Source organism: Boleophthalmus pectinirostris, unplaced genomic scaffold (genome assembly GCF_026225935.1).
Source record: "Boleophthalmus pectinirostris isolate CB_2022bp ecotype Guang Dong unplaced genomic scaffold, ASM2622593v1 HiC_scaffold_8, whole genome shotgun sequence".
NCBI classification, from domain to species: domain Eukaryota; kingdom Metazoa; phylum Chordata; class Actinopteri; order Gobiiformes; family Gobiidae; genus Boleophthalmus; species Boleophthalmus pectinirostris.
The window spans coordinates 20,164,984-20,179,685 of NW_026571515.1; the positions used below are offsets into that span (position 1 = coordinate 20,164,984).

The following is a 14,702-nucleotide window of genomic DNA, read 5'->3' on the forward strand; positions in this document are numbered from 1 at the left end:
GTGAAGCTTGGTTCCGTAGTGATTCGTGCTCTTATCACATTTTTATGGATTGTAGAGTTGCAAATAGTAACATTTAAATGCTGAAAATTAATCACAATAATACCAATTATGAATTATCTGAATCTGAATGTGAAAGGCCAGTCTTAAATCCCAAAAGGTTAAAAATTAAAAAACAAAAACTTTTGACAATTGATACTTTGCAGCAGCTTTCATCAACATTTTCCAGGGGCGTGATACTAACTATAGGCTCTGCTCTGTCTGGGGCATGTTAGACTTGAATTATTTTAATGTTAGACACAATCTGACCAGAAATAGCAGGTGAGCTGATTTTGTGCTGTTAAACAAGTCACTCTCACTTTTTTGTTGGAACAGGATCATGAACGCTTTTATTGATCACAGCCTCCTGATAATGTGTTGTTTAAATCGATTTGGTATTTGATTTTTCAGACAATCTTAAAACTTTTTGCTGCATTTGCTAATGTGTGCATTGTGTCACCATGGTAACACTCTGCCATAGAGACACATGCACAACACCCCCAGCATGATGTCTCTGCGAAGCATCAATACATAAATAATGGTTTCAAATAGGGCTGCTCGAATATGGACAAAAGTCACTATCATGATTATTTTGGATTTTTTTTAGTTACACGATGCATTTATTCAGCAATTCTCTATCAAAAAAACACTTTGATATTGATAATTTATGCAAAACTTCCAAGTTGAAAATAAATATAGGCCACAAATATGTACCTTAGAGCAGTTTTGCGATGTATTAAACAAAAAAAAAAGAATAAAATATACTTTGAACATAAAATAAGGCATTGAAAAAGATAAATGTATCCAAAAAAACTAGATATCCAACTAGATATCCAGCTGTTCTACAACCTCTGTACTTAAAAAATAAAATAAATATACTTATTTATATTTAAAAAATCCCAAAATAAACTTTGATAAGCTTTAATTGTTTCAACTTGATTATATGAGTTGGGAGATTGACACACAAACCGAAATCGTGATCAAAATTCAATTAATTGCACAGCCTTAGTTTTAAATAACAATCATTTTAATTAATGACGACCCAATAATGATGATTTTTTTTTTTTTCCCCAGAATCGTTCAGCTCTACCAAACAAAAATAATATGTTTCAAACAAAATACTCTTGCTTCTCAGGAAAGCTAACCCAAAGTGCAATTTAAAAAAAGAGTTTGTGAGATAGGGAGAGACTGACCATGGTGCATGAATCCACTGTTGCAAAGCCCCACTCCAAGCGTTACAGCGTCCTCTCGGTTCGAGCAGTCTCCCTGGGAAACACAATCAATGACGCACACAAGAGGTCACTCACAATGCTGTTTACACCTTTAGAGACACAACAGCCCTGCCCTGGTCTAGAAAACAGAATTAGAGCCTTCACCTCCTACTTGGATTACATTTGACGGAAGGAGCTGGTGATGGCTGCAAAAAAGGCTATGGGGACATTGTAATTTATGATTTAAGTTTGGAACCGTTTTGTTGAGTGGTTTATAAATAGAAATTCGGGCTGTAGTTAGACCACAGAAATCATGTAACTTATAAATTGTATTAGATTACAGTACATATATTTTCTGATGGAGGTCAGTTTTAATTGCAATAAATCACACAGATCTGATCTGTAACTTTGCCTCATGGTGTCACCTGCTTTTCTATATGGATGTAAGTTTAAGTTTAATGTCATACTGTGGAACATTTCAGACAGAACATTAACATCAGAGTGACAAGCAGATCGGAAATCTTACAGCTACGCCTTTTTGTTCAGGGATGCCATTGTGAGGCAGTCATGCATTAATTTTCCATGGGTTTCAGCTTCACCATTGAAAAGATATGACATTTTGTTTTTGTTTGTTTGGTTTTTTTGGGCACTATGATTTGCCCAGGAAAAACAAGCACTTACCTGTGAGAGTAACCAGTCCACCAGTTTAGTTGCAGGTACAACAGACTTGAAAGTTTTCAAATGATGATCTCTGTCCCTGTAAAACAAACTCATTATTTGCACATTTACCACAGAAGCCACACTCAAGACAACCTCTTTCTATTTTTATATCTATTGTTCTTATTCTCATTTAACGCCATGTGTGAAATTGAATAAATACAAGCTTCATTTGCTAGTTATGGTTTGAGAAATGTCACAGACCCATCACTCAAATATAATTAATGGTAGCACTCTACAATGGCAGTTCAGTGATGGATTAAAAAGCCAGGGTCTGTTACATAATGCGCTGGTGCAGGTTCAGTGAGTGCTTTTGTATGTTAATAAGATTTGTTCCTGGTCCAGAAGTCCTTTGTTTACACCAGTGACAGTCCTGGGCACTTCAATCACACAGAGATAGACGGGAGATAGAAAAGTAGAAGAGGCTGTTGTGTAGAATATGTTAAATTAAAATGCGTCCGAGTTGACTTGAGTTGACATTAACATATAAAGAGATTTTGTCAAAGTTGTATAAAGAGGCTACAAAAAGCTGTGAGCAAAGTCTGTTCTTTACAATTGGTACATGAATTAAACTTTGGAACTAAATTTTTTACACGGTACTGCATATAAAGTGACTTGGCAACACACAAAGTAAACTTATGGATACGTAACTCTTAAACACATGTGATTTAAATATATTTTGTACCACTTTATAATAAATACACCTTAACTATCCTTAACAAAGCAGCAGTAAAGACTTAATTAATTTAGTTTTAATTTGATTTGAAGGGACAATGTACAGAGACATTAATCTTGTAAAAAACGACATGTTCTGAACCAGATTATTTGCTTATACGCTTCCTCAATAATTCACAATGGTCTGAGTCTGGTCATTAAATCTCCCCATTTTCAGATGAGAGGTGGATTAGCCAATCAGGGACACACATGGTCCATAATAAAGGGAATAAAAAGGAATAAAGGAATAATAAAGGTGGGAAAAAATAATCACAGGGGACTGAAAACATTGTGTATTTCTGCAGAATGAATGAGCGAATCATTCAATCTGAGGTGAGAAATATTTGATTTTATTTGGAAATGATGGGTGACCAGTGTGTTCCTTTGTTTCACATGTGTCCCTGAATAAAGACAAATCTGATAATAATAAAGGGAATAAAAAGGAATAAAGGAAAAAAATAATCACAGGGGACTGAAAAACATCGTGGATTTCTGCCGAACGAATGAGCGAATCATTCAATCTGAGCTGAGAGATATTTGATTTTATTTGTAAATGATCGGCGACCAATGAGCTCCTTTGGTTTCACATGCATCACTGAAAAAAGACAAGTCTGACTGCACGAGGACGTTTGGACCAGACTGATTTAAATCTGTATAAAAACACACAGAGAGATATTGTGGATTTGCCAGGCAACCAGATTATAGCTAAATAGTTTTCCTTTGATTACACAGCAAAATATGTACAATTTCTTCATGTATTTTTACGCAATGGATGATTTACAAGCAGAAAAACACTAATTATGCCTCATGTACCATTAGGTTTGCATCATGTTCCCACTTGTAGCTCACACTGTAAGGACTCCTTCTTCCTAATCACTGAAGAACCACCTCTGTGATAAAAACGTGGCATTTACGATTTGAAGAGAAGCAAACACAAATGAACCAGGATCAGCTAATGTTTGGCTCTCTATCCAGGCTGGAAAGAAAAGCTCTCCAAGGGTAGCGTGTATAATTCAACCGTACATGACGTGGGCCCAATGTGATCCCTTGATGAATATGTATGGTGCACCTGGATACAGACCTCATTAGCATAGCAGGGAAAGGACAGGGCAGGTACTCACTTGATGACAGGCGTGTGGAGGCTGTGCAGGCGGCAGTACATTCTAACGCCCTAAAAATGAGAAAAAAAACGAGAGAGAAGAGGAGAGGGAGTGGAGCCAGTGAGTCAGAGTGTACACACCTTAGATAAACAAGAATGAGCATTGCCCCAGGTCATAACATTTCACAGATAGTAAAACCAGTTATCCTTCAGTTACGCTTTTAAGAAAGAGATTTAGAAGCCATAAACAGGTTCAGGAGGAGCCAGAGGAACAATACTGACAGCCAGGGTGAAAAGTTTAAAAGATTATCTTCCTACCAAGTTGGAAGTCAAATTATTATGTTTACAGTAGATGAGTAAGATCTAATTTTTTAAACCATATCATTCAAAGTGTGATTTGTAGGTAGGATGTAACAAGATAATTATAAAGTCTGTCTGTGAAGAATTATGTTTAGTGATTGATTGCCTGATAAATATACCATAGAAAATACTTGAGATAGCCCTATAATATATATTATTGTATAGTTCTACTTTTATAAGCCAAGTGATGTTAGTGGCAGAGGTGGGACCAAGTCTTTGTTTTGCAAGTCTCAAGTAAGTCTCAAGTCTTTCACCTCAAGTCTGAGTCAAGTCCCAAGTCAAATACAGGCAAGTCCAAGTCGAGTCTCAAGTCACTGGCCCCTACATCCAAGTGAAGTCCAAGTCGTCTGCAAGCTTCAAGTCATTCAAGTCTTTAAACCAAATTACTTAGATTTTTTGCTATTTATATGACTTTTAAGGTAAATTGTACTCAAAAAATCATCATGTATTTATATATGAGTATTTACAGAGTATGTAAGTTGTAGAAATGTAATTTTTTCCTTTTTAAATGTCTTGACAAGATCTTAGAGTGAATCATTACAGTCAGAATATAAAGAATTTAGATTTAGAAGTGCTTCTCAAGTCTCTCAGGTCACAGGCCTCAAGTCCGACAGGTCCATTGCACTTCAAAACTATGCAGTATTTTCTATGACAATGACAATAAAACCTTGAATCTGACTTAAACATCTATTGCAAATCTAATAGCAAGACACATCTTTATGTCAGATGTAAAAATTGATTAATAGTACAGATTTTTTACTATTTATGACCAAAAACTTAACTCCCATGTTCTAAAGCAGTGAAACCCTAAAATACTTACACTTAGACAAATTTTACTGGCCCACATGGAAAATTATTTAGACACAGTAGCTCACATATCACAATATATTATAATAATAAAGAGCAACAATATAAATTATTTTAATACATTTAGACTGATGTCAAAAAAGGCATAATTATATAAAGATAAAGATATAAAAAAAATAAATAAAGTACTTTTTTTTACCTTAGACATGATGTCCTCCATCTCACTGCGAGCCTTGTAGGTGCCGTCATCATATCTGAACCGGTACAGCACCTGTTCATTCTTAAACTGGTGTTTGTCTGAAACTGTAAAATGAAAAAGTAAAATGCTTAAGTGCAAAATGTTCTTTTTAGAGATTGTCAGCAAAAAAACCCTAAAAAATCCCTTGAGCCCAAAACAACACACTTGCCATTTATTGTTTTGTAGTGGTTACAGTTTCCTAAAGGGGTTTTATCTATTGTTGTGTTTATGTTTGGGGATAAAAAGAGGAAAAACCAAACCCAGAGCACTGCAAAGTTTAATTAAAAAGCAAGCCTTAGAACAGCAATTCCAGTACAATAAATATAGGTCTTGCAAGCTTGAAATCAAAGTAATATAACTGTCATGAATTGGACTGAAGGTAAACACATGGATAATAAATGGAGCCAAACAGAGGCGCAGTGGTTCCCCCACAACAAGCTGGCACAGACTCAAACAAGAGGCGGGTATGATTCGTCTAGACTTAAAATGCCCTCGTAAAACCGGAGGAATGCACCACCAAATCCGCCATTGTGCTACATGTCACATCCAGAAATCTTCAGAATTTGTGAACCATAATTTATACACACAACTCATTCAGGCAAGTTGACAGAGACATAAGTAGTTGATGGATGTGTTTAAAGGAAAGACCCTCTCAAAGCAGGGGCAGCTTCAGTTTACCATTTTGCCACTTTACCTGACAGATATTCACATCTGAACTCACTGCCTAAGGGCGTTTGCAGTTCGATTGCCTGCGTACTGCTTCGGAGAGGACTGCATGACATGTTCTGTGGTTCTCTGTGGTTGTGGGCCTGTCTGATCGTGGATTTAGTGGGGTTTTCCAAAGGCTTTAAGCAGTATGAAGACTGAGTGGGAGCAAATTTGTCAAAGATGGTGGTTTGGAAGTGGTTTATGAAAAAGACTTGGGAAAATCTCAGGTTTTACTGTACTGACACGTTATTATACCACTTATTCAAAGACAGTGGACCTCAATGCTGGTATGTCATGATCATGAGTAAAGTGATACTGGAATGAATGATATCACAACTCAGTATTCTTTAAGAAACCAGAAAAACAAACGCATTCATCTTTTTGATTTTGTCTTTATTTGCTGCCCATACTGCTACACTTCAGTTCAGCCTGCAGTTATAAGTCTGCTTCAAATGCACAGTACAGCTTCTCCAGTATAAAGAATACAATAGTATCTCCCAAACAACTTTCAGAGGAGCCCTGGCATCCAATTATAAATTATCTACTTGTATTATACGAATAAAATGACATTTTTGTGTGTATGAATGTGTATCAACTAGATAAACAACCCTATTATGGCTAAAAAATATGTTCTTTGTTGACTTTAAGGAGAAACAGAATACTGGATTCTTCCAATGACTTTCTTACAAATCTTATCACTGCTAAAGCAACCGCACAATACACAAGTCACACACAGGTGCCGCAGTTTAAGCGTCTATTGTTTCAAAAACAACAGGGGCTCAGGTGTAAAACAGAACCCCACTGAGCTGTAGGCTGGACATGTGTATTCATACATTATTTAGAGGTGTTAGGGGCTATGTGTGCAGTTCATCCTCATAAATAATTCAAAAAGTGAACTTTAAAAGCCACACCCTGAGAAAGAAAGCATCTCCGATAGATAATATTGGACTGTTTGTTGCTTTTCTTTTAACAGAAATCAATAGTTCCGCCAGAAAATGTGAATCAGGGGAGTAAATGTTACCGGAGTAGACAGGATGAAAAAGTGCAGATGTCTGGAGAGAACATAAACAAAAGAGAAAAGTTTAACCAAAATGACTGCTCACCGTGGTGGATGATGCCATTTTCCAGCAAAGCCTGTCCCAGATTCACCCCTTCCTCGGCTTTACTGATCTCTCCGTTTTCAATCAGCCAGGAAACAAACTCACTGAGGACACAGCAAAACGCTCAATCAGACATAACCCATAAAAATGTTCAGATACAATATTTAGTTTGAATGAATAAATAAATTGCATAAATCAATTAATGTGGCTTTTTAGGGTATTCAGAAAAGACACCAAATACTAATAATTACTAAAAGAAAATAGTATTGAAACAAGAGACTCATTTGAAGCACTAATACTGAAAAAAATCACATCGTTATGACAAAGTTGAGGTTTCATGAATAGCTAAGAATGAACTTAATTTATTTCAGAACATGCTTAAGTATTATTTTGTAATGCAAATTTTATTCTATAGCCTAAAAATGTGTTGAGCAGCAATCCTGTTGTTTATAATTAAAACTGAGTTGTAATTTCAGTATTGTGAGAACACTTAGGCCTGTCATGATAACAAATTTTGAAGCACAATATACTGTTACAGATGTATACTGTGATAAATTAAAATACTGAAAGTACTTTACGCCAAAACTAATCCCAGTAAACCATTTTCTTTTAATATATAGCATAGTTTAAAGGCATGAGCTGCTACAAATAAAAAAACTGAATTCAAATAATTAGCAACAGAAACTAATTATTCAGCAATTTACAGCTCAAATCTCATCACATTACAACAAAAATAACAACAATCTCCATATTATTGCAAAGAAAATGAGCACAGGATAAATACTAAGCTCCAAAATATATAGTTCCAGCTTTTATATACTGAACGTTAAGTCGATATAATAATTATCGTGACAGTCCTATATGAAGCTACAGCAAAATCACAGCATCACTTTGTTACTAGAAGTTTATATTTTGGCAGTCTTCTAGTTCACCATTCACAGTAGACAGAATGCTAAGTGTCAGATGTTGTGCCTTATGCCAGTAGAGTGATCGCTCCCAGATGGTACATGATCCAAACATAGCACACGAGATCTTTTCCCAAGGCCCTTACGCAATGTTGTGACATGTCAACAGCGTGTCCGAGAGCTGTTCCCCAAGTCCAAGCGCCGCCAGTCAGTGTTGTGAACTAACTGAATACATGCACCGAAAATACATCTTCTGAATACTAATTTTGAGTATGTTTATTCTGCTTGAGTTACTTTTAATTAGGTGGTATTCAGAATATAGTCACCTTCCTAAAATCAAAAGGAATACACGTCGGTACTTGATCACACAACTTCAAATTGCACATAATCAATAAGAAAAATAGACAAAGCTGCTGTTGTGGTGAGAGTGAGAGCGTGTGTGATTTTTCCTTTTCCAGTTAGTCATAGGAAATGCATAACAAATGGTGAAACAAATATAAAGCTGTTTTTGAAAAGGTGCACTGCGCAACTTCTCTGGTGGTCTCCATGGAGATGTTATTGTTTTGCCAGGAATGCTCCATATTATGATTTTTTTTCCTCGCATTTTATTCACTATGGATGTTTTTATTGCTCAAAAACACAATAATTCCTTCTGTGAATAACAGCAACACTACACAGATCTGAATTGTAAAGTAGCGTAGTCTCCCTCGTGATAGGTAGGTTTAAGCTATACTGTGGAACATTCTAGACAAAGCAACATTTCCATGGAGACATCAGGTTACATCTTTAATCTTACACTACAATTTAAATGCAACTCTGTGTGAAAGTATTCAGAAAAACGTACTCATGATTGGCCCATGTATCACAGTACGTTACAAAATACATTTTAATGCAGGTATCCAGTATTCTGTAACTAAATACATTTTTACCCATCACTGATGCAGTAACATGGAAAAAGTGAGAGCATGAAAAGTCCCCCGTTTCTATACATTCAGTCTCCAGTTTTAGTCCGTGCCTGTGAGGCTGGTTCATTGACAGTGCTGAACAAATGTTTGCAGGAGAAAATTACATGCTCCAAAGACCTTTTCTCTGGTGGGTAAATCACTCCCATCACTAAAAGATGAACTAGGATCAGTCAGAGGACGAATTGTGTGATTTAACTGGGAATAATTCTGTAATGTGTGGATTTTGATAAAAAAGATGACTTGCGCCTGATTTGATTAGAAGACGGTTTTCCGTATTAGCACGGTTAAAAAGTTTATAATAATCAAAATAATTTTCAGTGATTACTTGTGATTACAGTCACTTCATCTACAGTGAACATTTTAAGTGGCATCTCATAGTGCCAGGTGGGAATGAGTTTATTACAAGGGATGCAGCTTTTTCAGTTCCAATTCCGATTTTGATACTATGGCTTTAAGAATGTGCCGATTCCTGATATCAACCAAGACTGAAAATAGCGAGACTAAAGACTAAACTAATCCAAATGTGTTATGTAGCTATTATTTATCTCTCATCTAATTACAGAACAATTTTGTATAGATAAAAATTATAATATTATGAGACTTTCTAGGCCAATAATGACTAGTCTTATTACAGAAATGTATATGTCCAAATAGAACATCGACTCAACCGATATTTGGAAGCCGATATCTGGTCCAGCAATTTTTTCAGTACCAGCACCAAAGTCAGAAACCAACATCAGATCGTGAATTCCTAATTAATAATATGTTTTGGGGTTTGTTTGTTTTTTCATCTTCAAAAAGTCATAGACAGAGATATTGATTGTAATATGGGACATAAAATTATAAGCAACAAAAGCAGAATTATTGATTACTATTTATAAATACATGAAAGCCTCCTAAGCTCTATTATGGAAGCACAGTATTGTCACAGCCCTATCAGGAATGCACGCTAACTCCACGTGTGAAGTGAATCACCAAATTGGACACCTGCGGTCGATAAAACCCATCAAAATGCTACGCCTTCACCAGTCCTGTGTGTGTGTGTGTGTGTGTGTGTGTATATTCATGCGTGTGTGTGTGTGAAGGTCCATGTCAAAGCAGCTCTACAGGCACAAACGAATGACTTCAGAAAAACGTGAGCTGTTGGTGAGAAAGGCCCATGTGTTATGTAAGAGGGCACAGGGCAGCTAATTCTGGAACACATTGTACAAAATTATGAAAATGTTGAATGAAAAGAGTGGGGGTGCCAAGTATGTCATTGTGTGTGTTTTTCAAAAAGAAGGAGCGCCAGGAGATTAAAAAGCACTTGGAGCCATACAAGAAGAAAAATAGCTTTAGAGGGATTATTTCTCATGAATGGGCTGCATATTTTTGGATATTTTGCACACAAGTTTGTTTGAATCTCTAAAGCAGGGGTGTTTAAACTTTTTTTTTCAAGAGACACATATCTAAATGTATTTGAAGGGCAGGTCCATAGGCTGTTGGTCAGAACAGTGAGTCATTCAAATTGGTGAATTAACATGGTTTTTACAGAGACCATGTTCATTTGGGCCAATTCAGCTGGAGTCTTAAAAGTGCACTGTGCAACTTTTCGGATGGAGGGTTCGCTACCTAATTGGACCTAATCATTGGAGATATTATTGCTTTGCCTGGAATGGTATGACTTTAAACATTTCAATCCATCATTTATTCATTACAGTTGTATTTATTGCTGAAAAATACAATAATTCCTTCTGTGAACAAGGGCGACTCTCCACCGATCTGAAATGTAATGTAGCGCAGTGCTGTAACCTGCGTGTCCCCCTTGTGATAGATCTAAGGTTTAATCTATACCAGGGGTCTCCAGCGTTTTTCCTCAGGTGAGCTACCTTTACATAAAGCTACTCATTTTAGCAGTCACAAGAAATAAAGTATACATAAGAGCCACAGCAAAACTTAGATGGGGCACAGCTGGATAAAACAACATAAACAAGTCAAACATCAGAATGATACATTTACAATAATAATGGGCATTTAATTAATCAAATTTTTGTTATTCAGAATTATACATCTAATTTAGGAATCTCTTTGCTACTGGAAGCTCCTGAGCTACAGAGGTTGGAGACCCTTGATCTATACTGTGGAACATTCTACACAAAGTATTTCCATGGAGAGAAGCCGGTGGCAGACCCTCCACTGGAAATGTTACGCAGTGCACCTTTAAAGGGACAGGCTGGAATTTTGGACATAGGGACTCATTTCCAATTGAGCCAGAGTGTTGGAGATGTGTGGAGATACTTTTTTAACTATTCCAACCAGTCCTTGTATTTACAGAGGTTGTTGCTGCTAAGCTAGTGCATGTCAATGACCATAGTTACTCTGCCATTAAAAACAGTCTTACCCACTCCACAAAGCACCTGAAGCAAATCTATTATTACGCCAGACTGTCAATGTGAATGTCTGTGTTGATAGAATAATATTTGAAATAAAACTAACCTTGCATCGCATGAATCGTTGCATGTTGAGGGACTATTTTCTCATATATCAGTCTGCCACTGCCAGGCTTTCTATCAGGAAGTACAATTCGCTGCTGCTGCTCAGATATAAATCCTTCAAACGCAAGGTTGGTTTTACTTCTAAAATTATTCTATCGACACAGACATTTACCTCTGCAAATACAAGGACTGGATGGAATATTTAAAAAAGTGTCTCCACACGTCCCCAACACTCTGCCTAACTAGGAAATGATGTCCAAAATTCCAGACTGTCCCTTTAAAGGCCAACAAAAATTACCCCCTGGCCATAGTTTGGACACCCATACTTTTAGCTACATATATTCTACCGGCAATAGTAAATGTGATATGTGTCGGAAGAGTGCTATCTTAAAAGGCGGTGTATTGGTGTAATGCAATAAGCACTCAAATGTCTGCTGTTAATTGGATCAAAAAGACAAATGCACAGCTAATGCAGGTAATAGGCAGGAAATGACTGGTGATAAGGAGAGGACGATGGGAGAGCAATGCTTCCTCACAGTAAAGGATAGAAGAGTGGATGTGGTTTACAAAGATTAGGTGATGTGTATATAGTTAGGAACAGGTGGCAAGTTACCAAAGGTTTTACTAATCGGTAATATGTAAAGATAAGAAAGCTTTTTACATAATATTATCCATTTGCACTTCAAATCTCAGGAATGAATATTGACTTCTCAGAGCAGACCATTATCTGAAATCTCTAGTCGGCTTTTTTTCCCTCACAACTGACGTCACTGTGAGTGGAGAGCACTTCAAATGCATATTATCCCTTTTCAGAAAACAGTATCTATGGTTAAAGTAAGATGAGAGCACCTTGCCTCGTAAACAGCAGAGCTTATTTGTTTCTTTACATTTACATTAAAAGGAAATATCTAGATCTAATACTACTAATATGCTTCATGTGTACCACAGCGCACATTTAAAAGTCAAGAGGAAGTAGAATGTGTCCAAAACAGCCCTATATATAACTGATCCATTTTTATTCATTTAGATGGTGACAGCGTTTCTGGGGCTTAAAAACGTAAAAATCTGAAACCACCCTCCAGAGTAGAAAAGTTTAATACGCTCCGCCGTGCATACCCAATCGAATTCCACACACTTTTGCGTCACCGTATGCACGCAGATTTCCTCCCAAAAATGCTTGTCTAAACAAAAGTGAAGACGCGACGCCACTTTTTGCGCCTTCTGTTCAGACTGTCATCATATAAATGTAGCCTAAGTTCAATACTGATTCCAAAATAGCTTTAACTATACGCTGAAAACTGCATTAATTTCATTCAAACATAAATAAAATAAGAAAAAAAACAGATGCAAATGTGTCAAATAGATGTTATTTATACCATAAGTAAAGAAATTCTTCTTATTACACTGTATATGAACAACCAGAATATCGGATGAAACCAGTATTTGTAAGGTGATGTTCGATCCAGCAAGCTTGACCAGAATCGTGAGTCACCAGTTAGACTTTACTACTTTAACTTCAGCTTTGTATAGTTGGTGCCCATTTTCCACACCCCCTCCTCTTGGATTCACCGCAGTGACATGTTCAGTGTTCATGGGGCCGGACAGGGACTATCTTTTCTGATGTAACCGAGGGAAGGATGCAACTTGTGCAACCCGTCAATGCTACAGGGCCTCACTTTAGACAAAAGGATGTAGGATAACAGTTTAGGCCCAGTGCCAAGACCTGGTAACAGTGTACACAACTCTTTTGAGGGCCTGCTAATGTTACGTAACTGTGATTTGTACGCATGTAAATGGCATGGCAGCCACATTCCTGGAAAAAAAAAAAAAAAAACTTACTTTCCCATAAAGCATTTGGGCACAATGCTTAGTTTTCGCCGACGATCTTTTATCAAGTGCCGGCTCTTGGTCATCATTCGGTGGTACAATTTTTCCCCTTTTTCGGCAATCATTACATACGCATCTCTCTCCATTCCCAGTTTCAGACCTGCGCAAACAACAGAGAAGAATGAGCAAGTTATTTCACTACTCTATTAAGTACAGAGGGCCTTTATGGCAGTCATGGTGCTCTTGGTGGAGACAAACAAGCTTTGATTGTTATATAAATGGACCCAGGATTGAAGCAGTGGCCTGCCAAAATAATCCAAGATGTTATCAGCTCCAGAGGGGTGGGTTTAAGAGTTTGGGGGGCAGTTAATTCTCTACTGTATGGCTGAAAATGTGAGGGTTCATTGTAATGTGTCTCCACAGAGCTCAGGGGAATAGTAGACTAGATTGGCTTGGATAACTTTCTGAACTGGTCAATAACTTTTTACTTTTGGCAACACTACACTTAGAATGACAAATTTATACATGGCAAATGGAAATGTTTGTAGTTAGAGATAAATTTGTACTTTTTTGTCTGAGATATTTACTTTTTATTTTATGCATTTATTTGTTTCTATGTACATTCTTCATTTTGATTGTTAAACTACATTATATACTAGGGGTGTAACTATATCCAAGTCTCACGATACGATATCGTCACGGTATGTACCTCACGGTATGGTATTTATTGCGATATTGTGGGAAAGCTCATGATATGGTGGGGAGGCTCATGATTAGGCATGTAACAATATCCAAATCTCTCTGTACAATAATTTCATGATATACATCTCACGGTAAGATATATATAGAGATACAAAATTAAAACTAATATGATACTTTTTCCTCTTAAAATGCCTTGACAAGACTTAATCCAAAGAACTAAGACTTAAAAGTGCTTAGAACTGTGGTTTCTTCTTGTAGTCTGCACTGAAATGGAGCAAAGTATCATGGTCTATGTAGTTCCCTCTGTATTTTTTAGCTATTGCTGCACCATAACTCTTAATTCACTAGCTAGGACCACGCCAACAACGACATAGTGCAAAGAAGTTTATTGATAATGTACCAAGTGAGGCAGAGATAGCTGGGTTGAGACTATGGGTGGGGGCTCCGTCTCAATCTGCAATTGGCCCAGCCAGAATGGGACCCCCCTTGTAGGGGTCTTATGACTGAAAGACAAAATAGGGGATGGGAGGGTGGAGTCGAGTTCGCCGAGACAAACTGGGATGATGGGAAAGGCTGCTACATATAGGCTTCTGGGAAATTAGAGGCGTTTGATATATTGTGAGGGTCCACGATATTATTGTGAGAACTTTGACAATACAATATCACGATATTTCGGTTATTGTTACATCCCTAGTATATATATAACATAGAGTGTAAAATATCAAAAGAATATTGTGAATGAATGTTGTTTGAAAATGCAAAAGTCTATAATTTGGTTGTAAAAAGGTTGAAAAGTCAAAACTGAAAATAAAAAATGTATGTTGCAAACTTCCATGTAA

At 36.8% G+C, this 14,702-nt stretch overlaps 1 protein-coding gene across 1 annotated transcript in view; it reads right to left on the reverse strand.

Annotated features, from left to right (window-relative positions):
* Positions 1-14,702, reverse strand: part of prex1 (phosphatidylinositol-3,4,5-trisphosphate-dependent Rac exchange factor 1) — a 102,090-nt gene that overhangs the window by 38,113 nt on the left and 49,275 nt on the right. The window contains 6 exon segments of the mRNA XM_020922329.2: positions 1,230-1,302; positions 1,929-2,004; positions 3,800-3,849; positions 5,144-5,247; positions 6,994-7,094; positions 13,174-13,321. Of these exon segments, the coding sequence (XP_020777988.2) occupies positions 1,230-1,302; positions 1,929-2,004; positions 3,800-3,849; positions 5,144-5,247; positions 6,994-7,094; positions 13,174-13,321 (552 nt within the window).